Consider the following 25141-nt stretch of genomic DNA (forward strand, 5'->3'; position numbering starts at 1 on the left):
CTTATGGTCCTTGTGACTTTTTATATTTGGTATATTTTATCTATTTATTAGTAAAGGTTATGTTTTAACTTTTTTCACCACTTTTTTGCTTGTTTGTACCACATATTCCTCACCCTGATCCTCCTTCTTCCCACCATGCCAAGTGCCCGGAGACAAGTGATCCCACACTTGTGAAATCCGAACAGCTGTTCACTTTCCCAATTATAGATTTGGGCCTCTCGCTCGGCCCGCTTCAAGCAAAGCAAAAGGAGATTGCATATAGCAATGTTCAAATATTTGAGCAACCAAGGTCACATGAAGGCGATGGTAGGAAAGTGCGATTACTGTCACAAGAGGTGGATGATAATGAGACACAATTGCCAGAAAGTCAGGAGGAGGCCTAGTGTGTGTTCAGACGAGGAAGACAAGGTGGTGGACGATGAAGTCACTGACACAACCTGGCAAGGTGATATGTATAGTGAGGGCAGCAGCATAGAGGGCGAGGGAGGCGTAGCACCACGACAGACAGGAACAAGCAGTGGGGGCAACAGACGCAAGGTGGGCAACTGTTCCACAGAACACCAACACAAGGGAAGTTGCAAGTCCAACTGTTAGGTCTTCCAGAGTCTGTCTCTTTTTTAACCCCTTTACCCCCGAGGATCGTTTGCATGTTAATGACCATGCCAATTATTACAATTCTGACCACTTTCACTTTATGACATAAGAACTCTGGAATACTTCAACGGATCCCAATGGTTCTGAGAATATTTTTTTGAGATATATTGTACTTCATGATAGTGGTAAAATTTCTTTGATATGACTTGCATTTATTTGTGAAACAATCGGAAATTTTGCAAAAATTGTGAACATTTCGCCAATTTTAATCTTTAAATTTCCATGCCCTTAAATCAGAGAGATATGTCACACAAAATAGTTAATAAATAACATTTACCACATGTATAATTTACATCAGCACAATTTTGGAACCAAATTTTTTTTGTTAGGAAGTTATAAGGGTTAAAAGTTTACTATAAAAATTTATAAAACCATTTTTTTTAGGGACCACATCACATTTGAAGTCACTTTGAGGTACCTTAATGACAGAAAATACCCAAAAGTCACACCATTCTTAAAACTGAGCCCCTCAAGGTGCTCAAAAGCACATTCAATAACCCTATTAACCCTTCAGGTGCTCCACAGGAAGTTTTGGAATGTGGAAGAAAAAAATTAACATTTAACTTTTTTCACAAAATTTTACTTTAGACCCCAATTGTTTTATTTTTGCAAGGGCAACAGGAAAAAATGGACCTCAAAATTTGTTGTGCAATATCTCCTGAGCACGGCAATACCCCATTTTGGGGGGGCAAACCACTGTTTGGGCGCACAGCCGGATTTAGAAGGGAAGGAGCACCATTTGACTTTTTGAATGTAAAATTTGCTTGAATAATTAGCAGACACCATGTTGCGTTTGGGGAGCCTCTGATGTGCCTAAACAATGGAAACCCCCCACAAGTGACACCATTTTGGAAACTAGACCCCTCAAGAAACTTATAAAGATGTGTGGTGAGCACCCTGAACCCCATGTGCTTCACAGAAGTTTATAACATGGAGCCGTGAAAATAAAGAAAATCTAACTTTTTCCACAAAAATCATGTTTTAGCCCCAAATTTTTTATTTTCACATGGGTAAGAAGAGAAAATGGACCCCACAAACTTTTGTGCAATTTCTCTAGAGTATGCTGATGCCCCATATGTGGGGAAATACAATGTCTGGGCACAAGTCAGGGTTCAAAAGGGAAGGAGCACTGTGTGACTTTTTAATGCAAAATTGGCTGGAATTGAGAGCGGACGCCATGTTGCGTTTGGAGAGCCCCTGATGTGTGTAAAGAGTGGAAACCCCCCACAAGTGACCCCATTTTGGAAACTACACCCCTCAAGGATTATATCAAGGGGAATAGTGAACATTTTGGACCCCGAGGTATGACACAGAAATTGATAAAATTAGGTCATCATATTGAATAAGTTGTCATTAGTCTTGAGTGCAAGTGCTCAAGACTAATGAGCGCAAGTGCTCGTTGTTAGACACCCAAAAAAAAACATTCGGCAATCGCTCGTGCATGGCAGGCAATTCCTGCAAGGTTTTTTTGGGTGCGAAGCATGCACTGCGCATGACCAAAGTAACTTGCTGCCTCCTGGTGACCCGTATGTTGTCATGATGACATCAGGTCACCTTGACGACATCCGGCACCCGGCCACAGACACCGCAGGACCCTGAAGAGGAGGTTAGTATCTGCGCTTTCCTCTCCTTGCCCCCACAAAGCTGTGATCGACTTTGTTCTCAGCATTGCGGGGGTTAATGTGCCAGGACCGCTCCTTGAACATAGCACCGGGTGTCAGCTGTAACGATCGCTTGTGTGCGGGCGCGATCACAGCACGCATAATAGTACATCCCTGGTGCAATAGGCCAAGGGCACAGGGATGTACTATTACCATAAAAGTCGGAAAGCGGTTAAAAACTGTCCAGATAACCCCCAAAAAGCCATTTGCAAAATCTGCCATGCCAGCATCAGCAGGGGCAGCAAAACTACCAGCCTGACCGTCACCAGCGTTCTAAGGCAGATGACAGCAAGAAACAGTGTCTGCGGGTGACACCACTGTCTGCTCCTCTGTTGTGCGGGCACAGCAATCCCCTGTCCATTGCGCAAGTGAAGATACCTACCTTCTTGCACCTGTTGTTGCACACTCACAACCACCATCATCAGCAATCATGTCCATGTCTTTGCTCCAGCGAAGCGTTCAGTTGTCAATACCCAGTCCTTTGAACGCAGGCACAAATACGCAGCCAACCATCCACAGGCCACAGCTCTTAACTGCCAAATTTCTCGAATGCCTGCAGTTAAAATGTTGCCTCTTAAGCTCGTGGAGACAGAATATTTTTGCAACCTCATGGCAGCAGCCATCCCTTGGTGCTTGGTCCTCAGCCTCCACTATTTCTTCAGGTGTTCCATACCCGCCAAACACAAGCACGTGTCCCAGAACAGTGGCCATGCCCTCAACAATACAGTTACTTGGAAGGTCCACATAACCACAGACACAAGGACAAGTGCTTGTATCCAGGGATGATACATCTCGCTGACAGCATACTGGGTTAATAAAGTGGAAGCCATGACTCAGTCAGGCCCTGGGATGGAACACATCCTCCCGATGGCAAGGATTGTGAGCTCTGGGTCAATCAGGGTTGCCCGCACATTCTACAACTCCTGCACCTCCTCCTCCTCTTCAGCCTCCATATCCAAAATGACCACATGAGTCGGAAGCTGGAAGCACTGTAGCACTGCCTTGGCCAGGCGGCAACAGGCTGTGCTGAAGCTAATATGCTTAGAGGACAAAATGCACACTGCTGCAGAGTTGTTGACAGCTGTAACAGAGCAGGCAGACAATGGTCTGAATCTAGGCAACCTCACAAACGTACCATGCCTGGCACATGTGCTCAACCTAGTAATTCTGCGGTTTCTCAAAACCTACCCGGATCTGCCTGAGCTGCTTGTCAAAGTACATTGTGTGTATGCCCATTTTAGAAAGTCAGCTACAGCTTATGCCGCCCTCGCTGTGCTTCAGCCACGTTTGCAGCTTCCAGCTCACTGACTTGTGTGCGATGTCGCCACATGTTGGAACTCAACCTTGCATATGTTGGGAAGGACTTGAGAGCCACAGAGGGCAGTTGTTGAGTACCAGCTTCAACATGCCCGTTGGTATTCAGGTCAGTCTCCGCACATAAGATCTGATGAGTGGGCATGGATGTCTGACATGGTGAGCGGCGATGATGCCATAATTAGCATCACCATTCCTCTTCTCTGTGCACTGAAACGCTCGCTACTCACAATTAAATAGGAGGTATTGCAGTCGGAGCACGATGAGATAGAGCAATGAACCATACAGAGTGATTACGCACAGCCCAGCCTCATCTCATCCCATCGTGGATTGGGTGACAATTAGAGATGAGCGTTGTTCTACTAGAACTGTTCGCCAATCTCAAATTCGAGCTGTTTTGGGCGGTGTTCGAGCCGTTCGGCGAACACGAACAATTTGAGAAAAATTCGGCTGTTCGAGGTTATGTTCGATAACTGTTCGTGCACCAAAATCATAACTGGATTTTTTCTCAGTAATGATGAAAATAATGTTAATACGCAGTTTGAGTGTACAGCGGGGTGGGGGGAGGGGCAGGGGATGGATCTCTGCAGGAACAATGAAGATCTCCATTTTTTTTTCTCTTTCCCGCATTTGCAGTGGGGAGGTGCAATCTGTCAGCCTATCAGCAGCGCACACACGGAGCGAAGTGCTTTTTTTCACACAAGCAAGGGCATGTGTCATTGGCAGTGTATGTCACATGTCCTTGCCCTATAAGACCAAGCCATTTTCCCCGTCGCCACCATTTTCTCACTGCTGCAGCTGCGTGTTAGACGGCACCGCTGTTGCTGTCTGCGCTATACCTTGTTAATTTCAAGCCAATTTTCGCACAAATATACAGATAGCTTGGGAGTAGGGAACAGTTGTGTTTGCAGTCCTTTTAAGGACTAGGTTACAGCATTTCCTACGACTTTTATCAGGGAGGTCTGTGCTCTTAAATAGATAGATTGTGGGAGTAAAGACTAATTGTAATTGGAGTCCTTTTCAGGACTAGGTTACATCAGTTCCTATCAGTTTTTGCCAGGCAGGTCTGTGCCAGTGCTGTGCAAGTTTTTTTCACAGCATTTGGCTGAATCTAGCAAAGCTAATCCTTTTTGGCCTATTGCAGAGTGTGTTAGTCAGTGGAGTAGCCTATCTGTGTTGCAAGATATACCACCTGTGTATAGAATACCAATTTTTTTACTGCACCTAGTGAAGTAAAATCTTTTGGGCATAGCATCATTCTATTAGTCCATCTATACTGACCTCCATCAGGTTGCAAACTGAATATAATTTTTTTCTGCATCTAGCTCTGAAAAAATATTTGGCCTTCTAGCAGTGTGTCGGACTTTCTCTATTAGTCCATCTATACTGACCTCCATCAGGTTGCAAATTAAAAATAATTTTTATCTGCATCTACAGTACCTCTGAAAAAATGTTTGGGCTTCTAGCTGTGTGTGGGACTTGTTGTATTAGTCCATCTATACTGACCTCCATCAGGTTGCAAACTGAATATATTTTTTTCTGCATCTACCTCTGAAAAAATATTGGGCTTCTAGCTGTGTGTGGGACTTGTTGTATTAGTCCATCTATACTGACCTCCATCAGGTTGCAAACTGAATATATTTTTTTCTGCATCTACCTCTGAAAAAATATTGGGCTTCTAGCTGTGTGTGGGACTTGTTGTATTAGTCCATCTATACTGACCTCCATCAGGTTGCAAACTGAATATATTTTTTTCTGCATCTACCTCTGAAAAAATATTGGGCTTCTAGCTGTGTGTGGGTCTTGTTCTATTAATCCATCTATACAGACCTCCATCAGGTTGCAAACTGAATATATTTTTTTCTGCATCTACCTCTGAAAAAATATTGGGCTTCTAGCTGTGTGTGGGTCTTGTTCTATTAATCCATCTATACAGACCTCCATCAGGTTGCAAACTGAATATAATTTTTTCTGCATCTACCTCTGAAAAAAATATTGGGCTTCTAGCTGTGTGTGGGACTTGTTGTATTAGTCCATCTATACTGACCTCCATCAGGTTGCAAATTGAATATAATTTTTTTCTGCATCTAACCCAGCCAATAGTTTTGGCCTAATACCACAGTTTGGCCACTCAGCTCTGCTCGGTTCCCATCCATTGTTTTTTTGTGCAAACAACTCCAGAGTTGTGAATTAGTTAACCACCAAAATGAGTGGAAAAAGGCCTGCTGCTGGTGGAAAGGGGAATAAGCGTGTTGGGAAGGGGAAAAAAGGTTGTGTCCGTGGGGTAGGTGTTAAAGCAACAGTAACATCTGCAGAAGAAAGACCATCTTCCAGCCAAACTAAAATGTCTACTTCTTTTAGCGGACAATGTGATAAGATCCCTTTCTTACGGCCACGCCAATCGCTACAAATTCCAGATGAGGCACAAAAACAGCAGGTGCTTCAACGGATATCAAGTGCTCCTTTAAGTGGGCTCTCCTCCACATCAACTTCAACATCACAAATACTCCAGTCCTCAAAGGTGTCACCCCAATCGCACTTGCTTCCTCACAGCTCCCAAATCTCCAGCTGCCCGTCTGAGTATGAGGTAGAACAGATGGTTGAGTCTGCAGAGCTGTTTACTCATACTATAGCCTGGGAATCAGAGGTCGACTCCAGCGCTTCTGTGAATCCAGACGAGGAAATGATCTGCACTGATGCCCAGAATCTTTATGAGTCGGATCCAGGACCAGACGCAGAAGGTTCTGACCATAATGTAGACCCTCATTCCCAAACTGTAACTCCTGTTGGTGGAGACAATGAGGAAGACGATGATAAGACTCAAATACCTGATTGGAGCGACAACTTTAGTTTTTTGTCAGGGCAGGAACAGGTTGGCTCTGAGGACGGCGGGTGTGATAACGCACAGGGTGATGATGATGAGGTTGGAGATCCCACTTACTGTCAACCCACAGTCAGCAAAGAGATGAGGTCAGCAGAGGAGGTGGAGGAAGATGCTAGTGACGACGAGGTCAGGTTGCGCCTTCCTGGACAGAGACGTAGTACTGGAAGCACGTCAACAACTGCATCCTCAAACACAACTCTGCCTCTCACCACAAGTCGTGGTGGCTCTTCAGGTCGCATGGGTGCTAAGCCTTGCATAGCCTGGGCATTTTTTCAGATGGATAAAGATGACCCAACTCGTGTTATGTGTAACATTTGTCAGCAAAAGCTAAGTAGAGGCCAAAAAATACATAGTTTGAGTACTTCATGCATGAACCGACACATGGACATGAAGCATAAGTTGCAGTGGGAAGCTCAGTGTGCTACAATGCGGCCTAGCCGGCCGGGCCAACCACCGTCTGCCATATCTTGTGCATCCGTGGCCTCTTCATCCTCTGTGACTGGGGGGACAGCAGTCACACCTGTTTTGGGGCGCAGACCTGCCACCTCTTTACCCGCAACAGCCAGCGTGATTGGCAGGTCATCATTTTCTTTGGAGGTGGGAACACCAGCTGGTGTTGAGCGCTGTCTGACATCGATAGCACCACCTTTGAATCAAGGCAACCTAACATGTCCACCTGCATCTTCCTCACAGACCGGCAGTTTGCCTGGGACACCCTTGTCAACCCCGTCTAAGCACAATAGCCAGCCCTCGGTCCCTCAGATGTGGACAAGTAAAAGACCATTTCCTCCTAGCCATGAGAAAGCTAAGAGGTTGAATTTCACCATCTGCAAGCTCTTGGCTACAGAAATGCTGCCTTTCCGCCTGGTGGACACAGAGGATTTTCGAGACCTTATGTCCATCGCAGTGCCCCAGTACCAGATGCCCAGTCGGCACTACTTCTCAAAGAAAGGTGTGCCTGCGCTCCACCAGCATGTTGCACACAACATCACCGCTTCTTTGAGAAACTCTGTGTGTGACAGGGTGCATTTCACCACAGACACTTGGATGAGTAGGCATGGACAGGGGCGTTACATGTCGCTGACTGGGCACTGGGTAAATATCGTGACAGCAGGACAAAGGGCTGCTGTCCAAGTCTTGCCATCCCCACGAGTTGTGTGTCAATCCTCTTTATGTCAAAGTTCCTCCACTGCTTCTGCCTCCTCAACCTCCTCTCGGTCTTCCACCTGCACCCAAAGCCTGTCTGGTCATGCCACAAGCTTTCTAACTGCGCAGAAGGGATCCTGCACACCTCCTTACTATGCTGGCAGTAGGGCTCAACGTCATCAGGCGGTTTTTACATTGAAATGTCTGGGAAATGTGAGTCACACAGCTAAGGAGTTGTGGTCAGCTCTGGAGAACCAATTTCATGAATGGTTGTCTCCACTGGACCTGAAACCAGGGAAGGCCGTGTGCGACAATGCTGCAAACCTGGGTGCGGCCCTTCGCCGGGGCAATGTCACACACGTGCCTTGTATGGCTCACGTGTTGAACCTGGTTGTCCAGCAATTTTTAGCCCACTATCCCAGACTAGATGGCCTTCTGCAGAGGGCACGGTCGCTGTGTGCTCACTTCCGCCGTTCGCATCCCGCAGCTCAGCGACTTACATCTCTACAGAAGTCGTTGGGCCTGCCACTTCACCGGCTAAAATGCGATGTGCCTACCCGGTGGAATTCAACTCTGCACGTGTTGCAGCGACTGTGGCAGCACCGACAAGCCCTGGTGCAATACGTTCTGACGTATAGCCTGGGCCAATGAGATCCAGAGGTGGGGCAAATCACGCAGGAGGAGTGGTCTCAGATCAGGGACCTATGAACCCTTCTGCACAGTTTTGAAATGGCGACGAAGATGTTTAGTGCTGACGATGCCATTATCAGCATGACTTTTCCGGTGATTTACATGCTGGAGCACATGTTAAACAGAATTCGGAGTCAGGTGGTGGCACAAGAGGAGGTGGAGGAAGTAGAGGAGGAGGAGTTGTATGCGGAAGGGCTAACATCTGCAAGGTCCAGACGGTCGGCAGCACCAAGGCGGCAGGCATGTGAGGGTGGGGGAGATGGTTTTACCAGGGCACATGGTAGCAGCCAAACTAGTGAGGAAGGTGCAGGAGCCCAGGAAGAAGTGGAGGACGAACTGATGGAAGACTCATCAGATGAGGGAGACCTTGATCACATTTCTGTTGTGCGAGGTTGGGGGGAGAGGACAGAGGAAGGAAGCATGATTGTTACCTCGCCACCAACACAACAGGGACTTGGTGCTCCTGGATGCGCAACACACATGAGTGCCTTCTTGCTGCACTACCTGCAACATGACCCTCGAATTGTGAGAATTAGAAATAATCCTGACTACTGGGTTGCCACACTGTTAGATCCCCGGTACAAAAGTAAATTTGCAGAAATTATTCCTGCCATAGAAAGGGATGCACGCATGCAGGAGTATCAGCAGAGACTGTTGCAGAATCTTACATGTGCTTTTCCACAAAATACCAGTGGTGCACATAGTGAATCTCACAGTTCCAACTTGCCAACCGTGGGACCGTCAGGTGTTCAGCACTCAAACCGTAACAGAACCACAGTATCTGCTGGTAACATCAATTTTGCGGAATCATTTCACCACTTTTTTAGCCCATCCTTTGCAAGGCCACAGGAGACAAGAAGTCTGACACATAGTCAACGCCTAGAGACGATGGTACAGGAGTATCTCCAAGTAAACATTGAAGCCACGACTGTGTCACTGGACCCTTGCTCTTTTTGGGCTTCCAATCTGGATAAATGGCCGGAGCTAGCCACTTACGCCTTGGAGATCTTGTCATGCCCCGCAGCCAGCGTTCTGTCTGAACGTGTGTTCAGCGCTGCTGGTGGTGTGCTGACAGATAAGGGTACGCGGCTCTCCACTGATAATGTAGACAGACTCACGTTCATAAAGATGAACAAATCATGGATCCGAAATGACTTTTCTACCCCTGTGTCATCCTGGGGAGAGTAAAAGCTTGATGATTGGTTAAAATCACCCTACCAACCGTTTTAAGCTTTCAAATTACTAATCATGTTTATCTGTATCTTGACTGGAAAATAATTTGGGCTTTGTAGCAGTGTGCAGCACTGATCCTATTAGGCCATCTATACTAAAGCTTCACCAGATTTAAAATTAAAAATAATTTTTAGCTGCATCTAGCCCGGAAAATAATTTTGGGGCTCCGAGATGAGCAAGACACATAAGTGCCTTCTTGCTGCACTACCTGCAGCATGACCCTCATTTTAATAAAGACCAAAAAAATGGTCATTTTTGAAATTATAAGCATTAGCAGGTTGTTAGAAACTGAAATCAAACAGTTTTCAACTCAAAACTTTATTCTAGGTGATGTTACATTTTCACATAGGACCCCTTGTTCGAAAGGAGCTTCTGAACTCTCTCGTCCATTGAATTTGTCAGGTTTTGGATGGTTTCTGCTTCAATTGTTTTGCATGAGGACAGAATACCCTCCCAGAGCTGTTGCTTAGATGTGAACTGCCTCCCGCCATCATAGACACTCCTTTTAATGATGCTCCAAAGGTTCTGAATGGGGTAGAGGTCAGGGGAGCATGGGAGTCACAACATAAGTTTGTCCCCTTTTATGCCCATATCAGCCAGAGATGCAGATGTTTTATGTGCAGCATGAGATGGTGCATTATCATGCAGAAAAATGATCTTGCTGTGAAATACACGGTTCTTCTTCTTGAACCATGGCAGGAAGTGCTGTTTGAGAAAATCCACATACATTATGGAGTTCATCTTTAGCGCCTTCAGGGATCCTAAAGGGGCCGACAATCTCTCTCCCCATGATTCCAGCCCAAAACATTACTCCACCTCCTCCTTGTTGGCGCTGTAGCCGTGTTTGCGTGGGGTGTCCATCAACCAGCCATCCTCCACTCCATCCATCTGGACCATCGAGCGCTGCACGGCACTCATCCGTGAACAAAACTGTTTTGAAATCAGTCTTCATGTAATGTTTGGCCCACTGGAGCCGTTTCTGCTTGTGTGAAGTGGATAGAGGAGGTCGACAGGATGGCGTATGCACAGCTGCAAACCTCTGAAGGACCCTGCATCTTGTTGTTCGGGGGACGTTGGAGGCACAAGCAGCTTCAAAAACTTGTCTGCTGCTATGACAAGGCTTTTTTGCCGCTGCTCTTTCAACCTGACGTAATTGCCTGTAGGAAAGAGTCCTCAATTTGCCCTTATCAGCACGCACACGTGTGTACTGTGAATCAGCTACATACTTCTTGATTGCCAAGACACTTCATCCTGATCATCGCACAATGTTGATTGTAGTCATGCCTTGACCTAAACACTCCACAATGTGTTGCTTCTCAGCAGCCGACACATCCTTTTTCTTTCCCATTTTGGCAGAAAATGTAGGCTGCTTAATAATGTGAGAGAGCCTTCTTAAGTAGTCTTGCCTTTCATTGGACACACCTGCCAAACTAATTAGCACAGGTGTCTGCAATTGCTTACAGTGATATAAAGAGCCCTGACACACATCACCATCAATGAGTTTAACTGACAAACAAACAAATTCTTCCCTTATCACTCCTAAACACTTTTTGCATAATAATTTGGAACGCAGTGTACATGTGCTTTTCCACAAAACACCAGCGGTTCACGTAGTGAATCTTACAGTTCTAACTTGCCAACCGTGGTCTGTATGGAGTTGTTCAATAAAGGGCCCAAAATTAAGATAACATAGATGGGAGAGGTCTCTATGAATAGGAATTCCTAAGTATTTGATACCCTGTGAGGGCCAGGCAAAGGGAAAGTTGGACTGGATGGAATCCTATATGGATTTGGGGAGGGAGCATCGAGGGCCTCAGACTTCGCTGCATTGATTTTAAAATTTGACCATGTAACAAAGTGATCTATTTCAGCCATAACAGCATGGATGGATATATGTGATTGAGTGATATATACTAGGACATCATCAGCAAATAGAGAGCACTTGTACTCGGTGCCTCCCACCTCAATCCACCTAATATTGGGGTTATGGCGAATTGATGAGAGCAGGTGCTCCGTCACTAGGATGTATAAGAGAGGGGACAGAGGACATCCCTGCCTTGTCCCATTGGTGATTGTGAAAGGTGATGAAAATGTTCTGACGCACCCCCTGGGCCTTGGGACACCCGGAGCCGGACCCTTTTTGGTGGATGCTGGTGGTTGTAATCTTCGTGGCGACGACCCGGTTCCGTGACTCAGGGCGGTCAAACCAGTGGCGGAACTATTTATGTGGTTTTGATGTTTAAATGTACGACTACGCCACCCGTGGATTGCGGTCAGAGTGAACCGCCGCTACAGGGCAGACCGCTGAGGCTGGTGTTGTGGGTGCAGCAGAGTGTAGCATAACTCCCCATGGGAGGAGTATAGCCTCAGGGCACTGTATGCGGAGGATGGGGGTGATGGTGCAGGGCAGCAGCAGTAACGACACGGAGTCAGTGATGCAGTTCAGGGCCTTTACTCACAGTTCTTATTATCCAGACCACATCTGCAGGTAACGGCTGCCCACATCATACTGTGCTCACTAGGTGAGGGGCTCAGACAACTCCCAGATAACTTTGGAGCACTTCACAGGACCCCCTTTGTGTGTCCTTTGTCTGGCCTTTCTTACCAACACTTCTGTCCGGCTGCCTCGGGCCTCCTCTTGGTAAACTTGGCGCCAGTTTCCCTGACCCTATGTGGTGCCTTCCTAGCGGGTGTAGCGAGGGGCTGCGCCACATAAAATGTCAGAGCCTCCGGTTTCTAGCTGAGGGTCGTTTCCTGCCTCCACTAGTTCGGGGACCGGTCTCCCCCTTTGGCCTGACCCCTCCACGCAGGTGGATTCGGGCGTGCGGTGGCGACTCGCCCGTCCGCACCCCTGGGATCCCTTCATTCCTCGTTCCTGGAGCCTTCTCCGCTCCTCTTCCTTCCTTCTCCCTCTTCCAGGCCTGGGCCTCTGTTACTAGGCCCGCCTCTGGAGCAGAGCTCATGCAGAGCCCCTGCTCCCTGCCACTTCTGCTCAGACTTCTCTGCATTGAACTAAGATGGTGCCCAGCTTTTATACTCCCTTCTCAATGCACCCAGGAACTGCTTCCTCCCTGCTCCTGCACTGCAGGGTTCCCCTTCCTCATTGTTCCCTCCCCCCACTCCAGCCAGGGACAGGGACTGTCGTGCCCATCTCAGGGGCATATTGGTCGCCCTGCCCCACGGCAGTGTGGTGTAATGCATGCAGGTGTCGGGTCCTGATCCACACTCCATCCTTACCTGAGAGTGAGATATCACACCTCTGGGTGAGGTGCAATACGTCTGTAGCAACCGAGCCCTCAGGGTGCTACAGTTCCATTTATCTTCAGCCTAGGTGACGTATTGTGATACAGGGCCGTGATTTTGGCTATAAAAGGGTCCCCTAGACCCCTACCCCAAGCTTTTTAAGAGAATCATATATGGCGTGCCAGGAGACTCTATGAAATGCTTTCTCAGCATCCAACGAGAGTATCTAATTACAAATTTTTAACTGCATCTAGCCCAGGAAATACTTTGTGCCTAGTAGCAGTGTCTGCTAGTCAGCGGATTATCCCGGCTGTTAAGCAAGCTACACCACCTGTAGTTTAGACACTTAATTCTTTCAAAGGAAATGCTTCGGGACCATGGGATACTTAGTGAAGAGCATCAGGAGGCACCCCAAGGCATAGGGGCTGGGACTGGCAGTAGGATGCCTTGCGGTGGACAGCCGAGCTCGATCCTTATAAAAGCTTTTTAACTGCAGCAGCTTTAGTGGACGCTACTGGAGCTGGAATTACGCGGCTGCTGGCATGAGACTTGCCCTCCAATAGATCCTTGTGAATGGATTTAAAGTGTATTCATTCAAATTAGAGAGACAATTTAAATTAAAAAGCTTAGAGCTGCCTCCACCACAGGGGGGCTCGCTCGACCCACCAGCGGACAGGCACCAGTATTGGGAGAGGGGGGCTGGCCATCAGGGTTCACCGCGGCTCTGGCACAAACCCGGCGACACGGAGGTGGCACGGGCAGGAGCGGACTGGCCGTGTCGGCTTCTCACTTTTTGGATTTTAGAAGGGCATGACATGCCTATATCTGTGTCTCCCCCTCCTTTTACTCCTCCACCTCTTTTATTTTCGCATGACTATATGTACTTGTCACTTTTCCATGTGTTAGTTCTGTCTTCTGAGCAGTTTGTCAGCTTTTGGACACCTTTGAAGGTGTTTTCTATGTGTTTCTATGTGTTTTTGTTTGCCTGCCATTGGTTTTAACGGTGTTCGAAGGTGTTCGACGAACAGTTCGACGAACAGTTCGGCGAACACACGGGTGTTCGACGAACCGAACCGAACTCGAACACTACGGGGGTGGCTCAACACTAGTGACAATGAGGAAGAGGAGGAGGAAGAAAATGAGCTAATTTCCTGTGCTATAGACAGTACTACCAGCACAACTGTCAAATCGTCTGTTCAGCGTGGATGGAGGAGGAAGAGGAGGAGGATGAGGAGGGGGGCATGGTCAGTCATCCTTTTGGTGAAAACATGGAAATCTTGCCTCTTTGCAGTCTGGCACACATGGTTGAGTTTATTTTATGCTGCCTTTCCCATTGTCCAAATTTTGGGTGACAGTCATTACTGGTTGACGCTTCTAGATGCACGTTACAGGGAGAACTTTATGTCTCTTATTCCCGCGCAGGACAGGCCTAATAAAATGGTGCAGTACAAGAAGGCCCTTGTTGCGGAATTATTAAAAAAAATTCCCATTTGAAAACGCTGACGGCTGAGGTCACAGTTCGTTGGACAACCAAAGAGTACAGGCAAGGGAACCACAAATGCAATCCAGCAGAGGCATGGGAACACTGTCAAAGTTCTGGGAGAGTTTTCTCAGCCCCTCCCATCGCACAGGCCCTGAGGCGCGGGCTACACTCACAAGGAGAGGAAAGTTTGGAAGTTGCTGAGGAAGTTCCTTGCCGACCATACCAACATCCTCCGTGATTCCTCAGTGCCTTATCATTATTGGGTATTCAAGCTGGACACGTGGAATGAACTGGCTCTCTATGCCTTGGAGGTCCTGGCCTGCCCTGCCACTAGCATTTTATCAAAGCGGGTTTTTATTGCTGCTGATGGAATTATAAATGATAAGCGCATTCGCCTGTCAACTGAAAATGCTGACAGGCTGACTCTTATAAAAAAGAACAAGGGCTGGATTGGACCAGACTTCTCAACACCACCGAATGATAGCAGTGTAACATAAGCTCAAATAAAATGTATTTTTTTGGGGAGGTCTAAGTCTTTTCCCATGCACCTCTGTCTTCACACCCAGACATGGGTATACGCTTCCTGATTTTGTCTATTTGCTCTTGTCCTTCTCCTTCTCTGCATCCTCATCCTCCACCGTATCACCACCATATGTACTATATCAACATAGCTACGTCTCTTCCAAGGGGCATTGGAGTTCCTCTAAATTTTTGCCAGCCGTTGCTTCACTGCATAAGCAAACACTATGGGAGACCCACTTCCTTATAATGGGAACATTGTTTTTAGGAGGCTCTTTGACCTTTACATCTCTACTCCTTTACACACCAGGGATTGGAGTGTCTTCAAATTTTTGATAGCCATTTCAGTCACTGCATAGGCAAACAATATGGGAGACCCTCTCCTTTCTAATGGGAATATATCATTACTGTGGCCCTGCTCTATGTGTCTTTAAATTGTTAGTGGGGTTTTTCCTAAATTTGTCACCCATTGGACTCACTGCATATTTTATAACTTTATAGCACACGCGATCCTTTGTAATGTAAATATATCATTACTGTGGTCCTGCTCTACATGTCTTTAAATTGTTAGTTGGGTTTTCCCAAATTTTGTCAGCCCTTCCAGTCACAACATGGGCATTACCACTATAGGAGACCCGCTCCTTTATAACGGGAACACTTTTTTTTACTGAGACCCTCCTCTATGTCTCTTCAAAGGGGTATTGGGTTGCATCCACATTTTTGGCAGCCATTGCAGTCACTTAATATGCAATAACAGTTTACGAGACCCATTCGTTAATAATGGAAAAAACAAAGCATAGCCGGCTGATGGCTTTCTAACAATAGCGAGGGCCACCTGATGGCCCTATGAAAATAGGCTTTGTAACTTTCAGAGTCTCTCCATCATAAATGAAACAGAATGTGTCTGATGATGTGTCACACACCACATGGCCAGATAAGGTTGTAAAATGTTAAAATGACATTTCCCAGTAAATGCATTTGTCTTAAAAAATAACGTAAAAAAAAAAAACCAGTAGGATCTATCTTTAGTAGAAAAACCAGAGTCGCTAATATAACCACAATGTAATCACATTGTTCAGCTCCTGCACCTCCTCCTCCTCCTCCAGTTCGGCCCCTATCTCCGAAATGACCACATCAGTCACAAGCTGAAAGCAGTGCAGCACTGCCTTGGCCAAGCGGCAACAGACTGTGCTGAAGATAACAAGCTTAATGCTGCTTTGGTGACAAACCACCCACCGCTGCAGAGTTGTTGAAAGATGTAACACAGCAGCCTGATATGTAATGTAACCTCAATGTAATCACATTGTTCAGCTCCTGCAACTCCTCCTCCATCTCTGAAATGACTACATCAGTCATAAGCTGAAAGCACTGCAGCACTGCCTTGGCCAAGCGGCAACAGGCTGTGCTGAAGATAACATGCTTAATGCTTAGGTGACAAACCGTCCAGCGCTGCAGAGTTGTTGAAAGCTGTGGCTCTCACCGCTAAACATACAGCCAGGTATGGTTGTGTGTTACAATGGGCGGAACCTGGTGGCGGAAAAATGACAGCCGGAGTAGATGCGGTTTCCCTCTATGCTAATCCTTTCACTGAGCAGAAGAATATGGCTGCGGTGAAATACAACTTCCACTGAGAAGCAGTTTCAGACTGAAAAACATTGGGCCCACCAGAGGAATTGATTCTGAGGGCTCACCTTTCTCCCCCCTCTCATGAGTCCCATAGCAGCTGCAAAGTTTGCGCTATCATCATGAACTCTCCTGATGTAGAAGCCAGGGCCCACCTGAGGATTCTCTTTTGGGACCGTCCAGCCCTGCCGAGAAGCAGTCCTGGCGAAAAAAAGTGTGTGGGAAGGTTTACAGATACTCTATGGTTTCTTTTTTACTGAGGTGGAAACCCACGCAAACACAGGGAGAACATACAAAATTCTTGCAGATGTTTTCCTTGCTGGGATTTGAACCCAGGATCCCAGTGCTGCAAGGCTTCAGTGCTAACCACTGAGGCAATGTGCTGTTGTTAACCCTCTGACATCTAACAAGCTGGAGAAACTTGCACCTACTGCCTCTCTATCTTTAGCTCCTTTATTAAAAACTAGTGTATTTCAGCAGCCACTAAGTCTACCAAATAAAATTCCCGAGAAGGAAATTGGGGATGGCTTCACTACTGGTACTGTATAGTCAAACAGAATGGGAGACCCTCTCCTTTCTATGGTACTATGGCGTCATACCATAGTTTACTGGAAATATTCCAGGCTGGTAGGAGGCAAGCAGATTCCCACAGAAAAGTTCCAGCAGTAATGTTCAGGGACCCGCCCTTGTAGAAGGTGGAAACAATACAGGGAGAAATAGTGGCGGCTGGGGACCGAGTATGGACACCCGATGCCACCTCCATGAGGTTGTGAAAAGCTTCCGCCATCCACTAGTCTAAAAGGTCACATTTCAAGTGCAAGCATCTTTAGAGGACTTCCTAGGAGAAATGACAGCTGGAGTAGATATGGTTTCCCAAGTCCTTTCACCATGCTAAGGAATATGGCTGTGGTGAAATACAACTCTCAGCAAAAAAAGCTGTGGACTGGCTCCGCACCATCCCTGGCCACATTCACTTGATCACGTGTTTGTGGTTAGGCAGTCCTTCCCAGGAAGTCCATTGGGGAGGGCATGGGTAATTTTGTGGGAGCCGTGCTTGTGGAAGGCAGAGACGACACCTGGAGAAATAATAGCGGCTTGGGACCAAGCATGGACACCCGGCTGCCACCATGGGGTTGTGAACAGCTTCCGCCTCCACGAGCCTAAAAGGCCACATTTCAAGTGCAATCAGCTGTCCAAAAATGCGGCAGTATAGTATTGCAGCCTGTGGGTGGGTGGCTGGCTGCATCCTTGCACAAGCATTCCAAGGAGTGGGTAGGGATACCTGAATGCTGAGGTGGGGCAAGGACATGGCGGTTATTGTTGCAAGTCTGCAATGACAGGCGCATGCGGGAGGAATCTTTGCATGTGCCAAGGATCACTTATGTTGTGCAGAATTTTAGGCAGTGACCTGGGAGTCAGAGATGCTTCCAGGGGTTCCCATGTCTTTTCAGCACTGTATGCATGTGTCTGATGATGTGTCACACTCCACATGGCCAGATAAGGTTGTAAAATGTTAAAATGACATTTCCCAGTGAATGCATTTGTCTGGATTGAAAGCAATGCAAAAGTGCAAAAACGCATCAAAAATGCTACGTGTGAAAATAGCCCAAGGTGTGGAGGAGCATTTTTGTCTTTGGTTATTTATTTTTCCTTATGTACAAGTATTTACCCTGGAAAGGATGTTCTTTAACATATTTCCCAGGAAAATCCATTTTGGTTTTGTTTTTGTATGTTTTATTGTGAGTCTGTAAAAGTGGCGTAATATGTCTGACAACGTTGTTCACAGCAGTGACCTGTGAGTCAGAAATGCTTCCAGGGGTCTTTCCCATGCTGTTCCCATGTCATTTGAGCATTGTTTCCATTGATTTCTGCAATTTCTAGGCCTTCTGCAGAACGCCGGGGGGAGCCGACGGAAAAATGGTCGAGTTTCCCATAGACTTACATTGGGCTCGTGGATCGGGTCGAGCACCCGAGTATTCCAATTTGCTCGACCCGAACAACAAGCAGATAAGCATTTTAGTGATCTCCCATCACTATTCTTTACCATGCAGATCTCCTTCCAATAAGCATTTTTTCCATCCACTTCAACATTTTCGCTGCCCCTCAGACCTTCTTGTAGAGTCTACCGGAAAAATGCTCGGATTTCCTACTGACCCCCATTATAGTTGTTTCTCGAAATGAGCATTCGATCATTAGGAATTGCTTGGTTCGGCTAACGATCATCCGAGCATTTTAGTGCTCACTCATCCCTATTATTTTTATTTCTGAAATAATTCATCTTGGTAGGAATTTTTTACATGAGAAAACCTTAGCATTTTAACAGGGGTGCGTAGACTGTTTATATTCATTGTATATGAAATCATGTTATTCTTTTTTATGGACATTGGAATATTGGACACTTTAACAATTTCATATATTTTTCTTTGTTTCCTGCAGACAGTGAGACCTGCGACAGATGTCCTGATGATGAGTGGCCGGATGAGAAGAAAGTGAAATGTGTCCCTAAATCCCATGAGTTTCTGTCCTATGAGGAGGATGAAATTGCAATTCTTTTTATGTTGACATCATTATTATTTTGCATTGTTACCATTTTTATATTAGGAATTTTCATTCATTACTGGGACAACACAATTGTGAGGGCCAACAACCGCACTGTGAGCTTCATTCTCCTGGTCTCCATCTTACTTAGTTTTCTCTGTGTCTTCTTCTTCCTTGGTCGTCCGGTGGACATCACCTGCTTACTGAGACAGACGTCATTTGGGATATTCTTCTCTATTTCCCTATCTTCTGTGCTTGCCAAAACAATCACAGTCTGCATTGCCTTCAAAGCCACCAAACCAGGCAGCATCTGGAGGAAGTGGGTTGGTGTGAAGACATCAAATTATGTGGTGGGGATCTGCTCCTCTGTCCAAGTTCTCATCTGCATTGTTTGGATGTCTGTTTGCTCTCCCTATCAGGAGTTGGACATGGTGTCATATACTGATAGGATCATCATTCAGTGTAATGAAGGCTCAGATATCTGGTTCTACTCCATGTTGGGTTATCTGGGCCTCCTTGCAGCTGTGAGCTTTGTACTGGCTTTCATGGTGAGGACATTACCGGACAGCTTTAATGAGGCCAAGTACATCACCTTCAGCATGCTGGTGTCCTGCAGCACCTGGATTGCCATGATCCCGGCATATCTGAGCACCAGAGGGAAGAATGCAGTGGCTGTGGAGATATTCGCCATATTGACCTCAAGTGCTGGAATATTGTGCTGCATATTTTTCCCAAAATGTTATATGATACTTTTTAAAATTGAGATAAATATAAGAAGACAAATGTAGAGAAAAAAATATTATTACTATTCTATTAAAAATGTGTATTTATCCATAATAATAACAATAAATTAAAAATAGAAATAAATATACAGTTTAATAAGAAAAATATAAATCAATATCATAAACATTCTCTTTTTATGGTTATGTTCTGTCCCATGATTGGGACATTCATGAACAATAATGGACTTCTTGCAGTTTTCATATATATCGTTCTTTGTAAAGCTGTAATATTTACTTTCCTGGAGTTTGTCCCTTCTCTCTCCCTGTCTCACTCTCATGTGACTGTAGCAAACCCCTCCCTTCTTGTCCCGCCTCCCCTCATTCCTCATGTATCCTCCATTAGAAGCTCATGTGCTTTACCCTGTCTCAGGTAAAGTTCTTTTTTACCTGCCACTATGTATGCCTTTAACAAGAATTCTTTAAGAAAACAAAGTCTCTTTTGAATTCTTCACAACGTGCCTGCTAGCAGCCGAGTAAAGCTGTCTGTGACCATCGCCATCGTAAGTACAGGTGAAGAGACCCCGTCTCACAGAGCCATATTTACAGCCACATCCCATGGGGACAGAATAGTAAAAAATCACTTCACAGATTCATCCATGAAGCCAGCTACAGCTGCGCAAGTGTGCTGCGTGCAATCCGCAGTGATCAGATGATCAGATGTTACAGCATAGTGGATGGGAATTATACAAATCCCATGCCCACTATGCGTTCCTGTTCTCCTGCGGCTCACCTGTGGAGATGGACACGCAGCATGTCTTCACAGACCGCAGCATGTCAATATCTCTCCGCAAGAGAAATTCTATAGTGCAAAGGATAGAATGCGATGAAGCTGCATGTGTTCAGTGAACACATGCGGCTTCACCTGCGTGCAGCGCTTTGGATGCAGCACAAGTATGCTGCATTCAAAGCGCTGCCTAAAAAGGATCGTGTGCACATACCCTAAGGCTACTTAACATTAAGCAGAGCATTTGCTCTCATCATATAAGAGACCATATAGCTTCCCTTCTACCTGTGAATTAAGATGGCTGAGGGAATGACTACATGATCTCTGCCAGACCCATTGTTAGAGGAAGAATGCATAGAACTTGATCCACTGTCTAGTGATAAGGCTAGACGCCCCACAAAGCCTACATGAAAGGTTATAGAGAACCTTTAAATCAGTAAGCATGAACTTTCCTGTGTTATAGCAGACTTATGGCAAAAGCTGCTAGCTCACATTGATAGTCTGTCTCAGTCTGCTTCTCTCCAACTACCAACAGAGGGAGCCCTTCTACAACTGTGTTCAGATTATCAACTGTATGTAAAAACAACAGATGAATACGCCTCCATTTTATAAAAACTTAGCCCTTCTGTTTCTTGTAAAGCGCTGCAAGCTTTCCAACAACTTAACTCTGAGAGAGAAACATGGTGCGTGATATTAAAGCCAAGACAGAGGCAAGAATTACACTATTGGCTGAGATGTCATCCTGCAATTCGGGCTCAGCCAGGCAATCAAATCGATCATCTAAGTCACGCTCTTCAAAATTTTCAACCCTCAGCGAACTGCTTATAAGTAGTGATGAGCGAGCACTAAAATGATCGGGTGCTCAAAGCTAGGGTCGAGCACATTGGAATACTCGGGTGTTCAACCCGAGCAACGAGCCCAATGTAAGTCTATGGGAAACTCGAGCATTTTTCTGGTGGTCCCCCCCGGCTGTCTCCAGAAGGTCAAAAATTGCCCAAATCGATAAGAACATTGCTCAATTAAACGTCAGGCAGGCAGAATATATAGGCGGCAGGCAGGCGGGGTATATAGTAGGATGTATGAAAAACATAGGGCACTCAGAGCACACTAGTGCCCTCCAATTTTCATGCACCCTTCTCTTTAAAAAAGCCAACCGGCAATTCATCAGCGGCATACACCAGTACCCGACAATTTAGAACAGAAAGAATAGAGCATCACACATAGATTAGATAGATAGAAACATGTCAGTCACATATATAATAAGTACAGTGACAGTGTTGATTACTGTACTTGTCATTTAGTGTTAAAATAAAGGATTTATTAAAAAAAAAATTGGCGTGGGGTTCCCCATAATTTTAGTCTCTAGCTGAGGTTAAGCAGACGGCTGGGGCAGATGTTTGAAACTTGGGAAGGGGGTAATACCCACGGAGCTTCCATGGCAGCTTTTGGCTGCGATCCAGCCTGTCATGTCAATGTAGCAGAGCTGAAGCCATCCTGGGAACCATGGAAAGGTAAGGATGAGGTTGGTTTATTATTAGAGATGAGCGGTGCTCAAATCGCACTGTTTGCCAATCTCAAATTCGAGCTGTTTTGGGCGGTGTTCGAGCTGTTCGGCGAACACGAACAATTTGAAAAAAATTCGGCTGTTCGAGGCTATGTTCGATAACTGTTCATGCACCAAAATCATAACTGGATTTTTTCTCAGTAATACTGAAAATTAATGTTAATATGCAGTTTGAGTGCACAGCGGGGCGGCGGGAGGGGCAGGGGATGGATCTCTGCAGAAATAATGAAGATCTCCATTTTTTTTCTCTTTCCCGCATTTACAGTGGGGAGGTGCAATCTGTAAGCCTATCAGCAGCGCACACACGGAGCGAACTGCTTTTTTTCACACTAGCAAGGGCATGTGTCATTGGCAGTGTATGTCACATGTCCTTGCCCTTTAAGACCCAGCCATTTTCCCTGTCGCCACCATTTTCTCACTGCTGCAGCTGCATGTTAGACGGCACCGCTTTTGGTGTGTGTGCTATACTTTGTTAATTTCAAGCCAATTTTCACACAAATCTACAGATAGCTTGGGAGTAGGGAATAGTTCTGTGCTCTTAAATAGATAGGTTGGGAGTAAAGACTAATTGTAATTGCAGTCCTTTTGAGTGCTAGGTTACATCAGTTCATATCACTTTTTGCCAGCCAGGTCTGTGCCAGTGCTGTGCAAGTTTTTTTCCCAGCATTTGGCTAAATCTAGCAAAGCAAATCCTTTTTGGCCTCTTGCAGTGTGTATTAGTCATTGGAGTAGCCTATCTGTGTTGCAAGCTACACCACCTGTGTATAGAATACCAAATTTTTTTACTGCACCTAGTGAAGTAAAATCTTTTGGGCATAGCATCATTCTATTAGTCCATCTATACTAACCTCCACCAGGTTGCAAATTCAATATAATTTTTATCTGCATCTAGCTCTGAAAAAATATTTCAGCTTGTCGCAGTGTGTGGGACTTAGTCTATTAGTCCATCTATACTAACCTCCACCAGGTTGCAAATTCATTATAATTTTTATCTGCATCTAACTCAGCCAATACTTTTGGGCTAATACCACAGTTTGGCCACTCAGCTGTGCTCGGTTCCCATCCATTGTTTTTTGTGCAAACAACTCCAGAGTTGTCAATTAGTTAACCACCAAAATGAGTGGAAGAAGGCCTGCTGCTGGTGGAAAGGGGAATAGGCGTGCTGGGAAGGGAAAAAAAGGTTGTGTCCGTGGGGTAGGTGTTAAAGCAACAGTAACACCTGCAGAAGAAAGACCATCTTCCAGACAAACTAAGATGTCTACTTCTTTTAGCGGACAATATGATAAGATCCCTTTCTTACGGCCACACCAATCGCTACAAATTCGAGATGAGGCACAAAAACAGCAGGTGCTTCAACGGATATCAATTGCTTCTTTAAGTGGGCTCTCCTCCACCTCAACTTCAACATCATAAATACTCCAGTCCTCAGAAGTGTCACCCCAATTGCACTTGTTTCCTCACAGCTCCCAAATCTCCAGCTGCCCGTCTGAGTATGAGGTAGAACAGATGGTTGAGTCTGCAGAGCTGTTTACTCATACTATAGCCTGGGAATCAGAGGTCGGCTCCAGAGCTTCTGTGAATCCAGACGAGGAAATGATCTTCACTGATGCCCAGAATCTTTATGAGACGGATCCAGGACCAGACGCAGAAGGTTCTGACCATAATGTAGACCCTCGTTCCCAAACTGTAACTCCTGTTGGTGGAGACAATGAGGAAGACGATGATGAGACTCAAATACCTGACTGGAGCGACAACTTTAGTTTTTTGTCAGGGCAGGAAGAGGTTGGCTCTGAGGACGACGGGTGTGATAACACACAGGGTGATGATGACGAGGTTGGAGATCCCACTTACTGTCAACCCACAGTCAGCCAGTCGATGAGGTCAGCAGAGGAGGTGGAGGAGGATGCTAGTGACGACGAGGTCAGGTTGCGCCTTCCTGGACAGAGATGTAGTACTGGAAGCACGTCAACAACTGCATCCTCAAACACAACTCTGCCTCTGACCACAAGTTGTGGTGGCTCTTCAGGTCGCATGGGTGCTAAGCCTTGCATAACCTGGGCATTATTTAAGATCGATAATGATGACCCAACTCATGTTATCTGTAACATTTGTCAGGAGAAGCTAAGTAGAGGCCAAAAAATACATAGTTTGAGTACTTCATGCATGTACCGGCACATGGATATGAAGCATAAGCTGCAGTGGGAAGTTCACTGTGCTACAATGCGGCCTAGCCAGCCGGGCCAACCACTGTCTGCCACATCTTGTGAATCCGCGGCCTCTTCATCCTCTGTGACTGGGGGGACAGCAGTCACACCTGTTTTGGGACGAAGACCTGCCACCTCTTTACCCGCAACAGCCAGCGTGATTCGCAGGTCATCATTTTCTTTGGGGGTGGAAACACCAGCTGGTGTTCAGCGCTGTTCGACATCGATAGCACCACCTTTGGATCAAGGGAACCTAACATGCCTGCCTGCATCTTCCTCACAGACCGGCAGTTTGCCGGGGACACCCTTCTCAACCCCGTCTAAGCACAACAGCCAGCCCTCGGTCCATCAGATGTGGACAAGTAAAAGACCATTTCCTCCTAGCCATGAGAAAGCTAAGAGGTTGAATTTCACCATCTGCAAGCTCTTGGCTACAGAATTGCTGCCTTTCCGCCTGGTGGACACAGAGGATTTTTGAGACCTTATGTCCGTTGCAGTGCCCCAGTACCAGATGCCCAGTCGGCACTACTTCTCAAAGAAAGGTGTGCCTGCGCTCCACCAGCATGTCGCACACAACATCACCGCTTCTTTGAGAAACTCTGTGTGAGACAGGGTGCACTTCACCACAGACACTTGGACGAGTAGGCATGGACAAGGGCGTAACATGTCGCTGACTGTGCAATGGGTAACTATGGTAACAGCAGGACAAAGGGCTGCTGTCCAAGTTTTGCCATCCCCACGAGTTGTGCGTCAATCCTCTTTATCTCGAAGTTCCTGCACTGCTTCTGCCTCCTCAACCTCTTCTCGGTCCTCCACCTGCACCCAAAGTCTGTCTGGTCATGCCACAAGTTTTCTAACTGTACAGAAGGGATCCTGCAT

At 46.2% G+C, this 25141-nt stretch overlaps 1 protein-coding gene across 1 annotated transcript; it reads left to right on the plus strand.

Annotated features, from left to right (window-relative positions):
* Window positions 1-17479: 17479 nt before the first annotated feature.
* Window positions 17480-19776, plus strand: LOC141231532 (vomeronasal type-2 receptor 26-like). Its single transcript, XM_073667733.1, has 2 exons — window positions 17480-17483; window positions 18887-19776. Exons 1-2 carry the CDS (start codon window positions 17480-17482, stop codon window positions 19774-19776), a joined length of 894 nt encoding a protein of 297 aa, XP_073523834.1.
* Window positions 19777-25141: the final 5365 nt, after the last annotated feature.

Source organism: Phyllobates terribilis, unplaced genomic scaffold (genome assembly GCF_046119375.1).
Source record: "Phyllobates terribilis strain yellow unplaced genomic scaffold, ASM4611937v1 Scaffold_1__5_contigs__length_1240528914, whole genome shotgun sequence".
NCBI lineage: Eukaryota > Metazoa > Chordata > Amphibia > Anura > Dendrobatidae > Phyllobates > Phyllobates terribilis.